Genomic DNA, 5000 nt, shown 5'->3' with positions numbered 1-5000 from the left:
CCCGGCTATTCTCCTCCTCTCTTCCTGTCCTCTCCTCCTCCCTCCTCATCACTCCTCCTCCCCCCTCTCTCTCTCTCTCTCTCTCTCCCTCCTCTCTGAGCTTAACAGAGAGGCGCCAGTGCTGCTGGAACTGTGTTTTTATAACCAGGTTCATCCCTCTCTGCTTTCAAACTCACTCACTCTGTGTGTGTGTGTGTGTGTGTGTGTGTGTGTGTGCGTGTGTGTGTGTGTGTGTGCGTGCGTGCGTGTACAGTACTTGTGTCTATGGGTACATGCATGTGCGGGCAAGTGTCTTTGTGACTGTGTGTGTGTGTGCGTGCGTGCGCGTGTGTGCGACTGTACAGTGTGTGTGTGTGTGTGTGTGTGTGTGTGTGTGTGTGTGTGTGTGTGTGTGTGTGTGTGTCTGTCCTCTCTGCTGTGTCGGGGCTCAGTGAAGCGACAGGGACAGCCAGTGCGGGTCGGGGTCCGAGGGTTTACCGTCCTCCACAGCTGAGAAGACTCCTCCTCTCCAAGGGCCCCCCGAGGTGACACTCTGCTGCTGCTGCTTACTGTAGCAAAACCGTTTTCCCCCATAATGCCGCAGCTCCCACACGGCTTCCGCGGCGCATTTTACAACCGTCAAAAAAAAAAAAACCCCGCTACACCTGACAACTGACGACCCGCGTTTCCGGAACGACGCTCTCCTGAATTTTCATCTGCGGAGGTTACGGGGGTGTTCGGCGCGGATGGCTTCACCCTGCGGCTACACAACCGGAGAGTTCACCGGGCCTCCTGCGCCGCGCCGTTTGAAGCCGTAGGGGAAACGAGCCCCCCCGGCCTCCGGGGTTCCGCGCTCGCACGGCCGTCCCCCGTGTCCCTCGTTCCGCCCTCGTGAGAGAGAGCTCTGTCCGCACGTCTGTCTCGTGTGCCTCTGAATCATTCATGTGTGAAGGGACGGCAACGAGCTAAACGCTAGCAAGCTGGGGAAAATGGTCGATTTGCATTATACTGCACCGACTTGGGTTTTGCAAGTCATGCTGTCTAGTCTAGAGAGCAAAATGTTTTCCCTTTTCTTCTCTGATACAGTAGATTAGATTAGATTTCCTTTATTGTCCTTCACAGCAGATTTGTTGCCATAATAAGACATCTTACGTCTACTGTATCATATCACATGAACACAACATAGATACAATATACACTTATCACAATACAGATACAGTACGTACAGTAAATCTCATCCACAACCAACCATATTCATGCACACATACTGGTACTTATCAATATAATATGATGATGATATGATAATGATAATGATATGATTGTCCTGCTACGGCAGAGTATACAGTAATGACGTATATATATACGTTGTGATGTGGTTTAATTCAGAGTAACTATGAATAGACAGAAAGGGGAGGAGGAGAAAGATCTTCCCTCTGTCTCTAAGGCTCCGTCTCTCTCTCTCTCCCTCCCTCCCTCCCTCCCTCCCTCCCTCCTTTCCCAGCATGCACCAGGGTTCAGTGGGCCACAGTGCGGGCCCCTAACCCCGCAGTGACATCACAGCTCCGGTGAGCTCTCTAAAATAGAGCTGGGAGAGACAGCGAGAGCATGTGTGTGTGTGTGTGTGTGTGGTGGGAGGGGAGTGTCGGGGGAGTGTGTGTGTGTGTGTGTCTGTGTGTGTGTGTGTGTGTGTGTGTGTGTGTGTGTGTGTGTGCGTGTAAGTGCCTGCGTGTGTGTGTGTGTGTAAGTGCCTGTGTGTGTGTGCCCGTACAACAAGAGAGGGGGTGTATCGGCCTCCCCAGCTGTGTCCTGTCAATCACGACCCAACACTGGGAAAAACAGGAGGATGAGAGAGAGAGAGAGAGAGAGAGAGAGAGAGAGAGAGGGAGGAATGGAGGAACGGAGGAATGGAGATTGTGTTTTTTTTGTTTTCTGGAAATCCAGCAGAGGAGGGGATTGTGAGGCTCGTCAGGGAGGAATACACGCACAGCCATTTGAATGTGGAATGTGTGGCGTTTTGTGTGTGTGTGCGCGTGTGTGTGTGTGCGCGCGTGTGTGTGTGCGTGCATGTGCGCCACAGTGTGTGCGAACAGCCTCTGCGCATACTCATCCGAATACCTACACGGCTGTGTATCAACACATCCATGTTTATTTCAATGATGGGTATTCGAAGTACCCCCTGTGGGCTGCAAACTTCAAATTCGATGTCACTCTTAAAACGGAACGGCGCCCCGGTTTCACCTCATCTGTAGTGTACTCCGCCGTCGCGCGCTCTCTCTCTCCTTCCCCTCGACACTTTCTTTCCCTCTCTGCCTCGTGCCCCCTCCCTCGCTCCCTCTCTCTCCCTCTCCACCACGCTCTTTCCACATGGCTACCCCTCCGCTCCCAGTCACACAGAGCGGAGTGGCGTAGAGCGGAGGAGCCAGTCTGCTTTGGCGGGTTGTCAGGGCAGCAGCGGAGAGCGGGGTGGGGGGGGGACATGTAGTGACTGGAACAGGGCACCGGTTCACATTGCTGGCGACTGGAAGAACAGGCTTCGCCAGAGCACAGCCAAAGGGCTGCGCGGTCCGCGCGCCGGGTTGACGCGGAGCTAGCGTTAGCGCTGAGGCGAAGCTCCAAGCCGCCCGGCGGGGGTGTGGGGGGGGGCGGGAAGCCCGGCGCTAGCCCGAATGGGCTGAGAAAGGCCGAAGGCTAACGCTAACGCTAGGCTAAAATGCAGAGAATGCTGCGGGCTAACGCTAGGCTAGACGCGGCGTGACTCATAACGACGCTGGAAGTGATGCTGTAGAGTTTTATGGAGGCCATAACAATAAACTCTCTGTTGTTTACTGTCATAAGCACTATCTTTATTTTCTACATTAGGCTATAAGCCAGTGGCATCTTGGTGCTTCCCAGCTAACGCTTATGATACCAGATATGATACCAGATGTATGATCCGATCGTTTGAGGACTGGTGGCTGTGGACCCCATATATATGGTGAATGTAAACACACAAACACACACACACACACACATACACACACGCACGGCAGTACATTCAAAAACCAGGAGCGTGACTCTTCTGCGACCCACAGATCCTCCAAACTGAAGAGATGACGATGCTGCATCTGTCTGGCGAACACTTCAGAGCCCTCGGCAAAATTCTGAAGTGTCCTCTTTCTCTCTCCCCCCCCACCAAAACACTCATCTAAAATCAGCACAGATTACAATCTGCTTGATCTATTTCTATGATTGGACGTAATCCAAAAACACACAGAGGGCCCCGGGGGGGAAGGAACAACACTGGGATTAAAGCAGCTGGATTCGAATAGATAGATTCCCCTCACCACCGCGACCGGAGGGCCCGCCCTCAGACACTCTGGCAACAGACATCAGTGCTTAGAAAAAACACCCTTTCCGTGACGCTCGCTCAGAGACAGGGGGGGGAGTGAAGGAGGGAGAGAGAGAGAGAGAGGGGGATGGCGGTTTAGAGAGGGAACATGTTAGAGGGAAGAGTAAAGAGACAAGTAAGGAGAGAGCTGGATATTTTCAGAGCGTGAGAGAAAAGGGGGAGGGGCAATCAGAGGGGGTGAAATGGCCGTGATAGACAGGATGAGACATAACAAAGCGGCGCGAGACAGGAGTGTGACCCCGGCCCCTGATGACGAGCGGCAGAAGGTCACGAGAACGAGGGAGGGGAGAGGGGAAGGGGAAGCGAGCGGTCTGGAGGAAGGCGAGCGCGAGCTCCCGCCCCCGTGCCCCTCTCTCTCCATCTTGGACAGCTGCGCGAGTGCGTCGCGGCGACAACAAAACCTCGTTCTAATTAAGCCGGAAGACTCTCTCGGAGCCTGAAAATCCGGCGTTGGATCCACCCCCCCCCCCTACGGGTACACCTCCACTGTTCTGCATGGCCTCACCGAATCTCCTCAATTACCTCTCCAGTCAACCTCCTTAACGATTTCTATCTCAGCAATGTGTGTGTGTGTGTGTGTGTGTGTGCGTGTGTGTGTGTGTGTGTGTGTGCATATACATGTAATGGAGAAGGCCTCCTCTGTCAATGCTTAGCGTACCAAAGCTTAATCTAATACCCTTTTCTGTGTGTCTGCAGGGTAGTGAAAACAAAGTAATATGGGCATTAGCTATGAAATGGTTAGTGACATCTAGGTCTGCCCTCACTGGCGCACGGGAGAGACGGACCCAGGGGGCAATCGGGGCTGTCTGATTGGAGCACTGAGCTCTGATCCCGCCCCTGATTGACAGGGCTGTCCACCAATTGTGAAGAATATGTGGAGTATGTGGTGGTGTTTTCACCCACAGCACTAGTTGACTTTGTTTTTATGTATTTATCTTTGCTGTGTTTGCCGTTCTCATGTATTGTACGTTCAGTATTGTTCTGTGTTGACCTTGTGTATTTCTGTAGGTTTGTATGTATGTATTCTTACCAGGGCCTGTTGGCCAGGTCCTCATTGAAAATGAGAATTGGTTCTCAATTGATTTTAACTGGTTAAGTAAAGGTCAAATAAAAATATATATTCTATATTTTTATATTATACACATTAAAACCACAATCTAAAATTTAGCCAAAATAAACTAGAGGCTAATGCACAAGCAGAGCATTGTTTCCTCGAAGTGTAGAGAGATTTTTCATCTGAGAACGTCAACAATGTCAATTTACAATCTGATTCTCGTGGTCAGATGCTCAGTGGGGATTGGTCACTCACTGGCAGGCTGGAGGGGCGGTCCTGCGGGATCAGACCCAGGTCCTCGTGGTTGGCTTTACCAGAGTTCCCTGGGGCCTGGCCCCTGGTGCTGTAGCTCTCCTGAGGGGCCTCCTGAGAGAAAGAGAGAAAGAGAGGGAGATGGAGAAGGAGAGAGGGAGGGGAGAGAGAGAAAGGGAGAGATAGAGAGAGGGGGAGAGAGAGAGATGGAGGCAGAGAGAGAGAGAGGGAGAAGGAGAGAGAGAGGGAGAGAGAGAAATTGAGAGAGGGAGAGAGAGAGAGAAAGGAAGAGGGAGAGAGAGGGAGAGAGAGAGAGAAAGAGAGAAA

At 52.2% G+C, this 5000-nt stretch overlaps 1 protein-coding gene across 1 annotated transcript in view; it reads right to left on the bottom strand.

Moving 5' to 3' along the window:
• LOC311308659 (AT-rich interactive domain-containing protein 1B-like) overlaps nucleotides 1-5000 on the bottom strand; it is a gene marked incomplete at both ends in the record, with an annotated part of 129714 nt that overhangs the window by 79012 nt on the left and 45702 nt on the right. The window contains one exon of the mRNA XM_084437666.1: nucleotides 4677-4787. Coding sequence (XP_084293792.1) covers nucleotides 4677-4787 — 111 coding nt within the window. The remainder of the gene's footprint in view (nucleotides 1-4676; nucleotides 4788-5000) is intronic.

This window comes from Borostomias antarcticus (genome assembly GCF_949987555.1).
Source record: "Borostomias antarcticus genome assembly, chromosome: 5".
NCBI classification, from domain to species: domain Eukaryota; kingdom Metazoa; phylum Chordata; class Actinopteri; order Stomiiformes; family Stomiidae; genus Borostomias; species Borostomias antarcticus.
The sequence above is the reverse complement of the archived record's forward strand: the minus strand, read 5'-3'. Positions and strand labels throughout refer to the sequence as shown.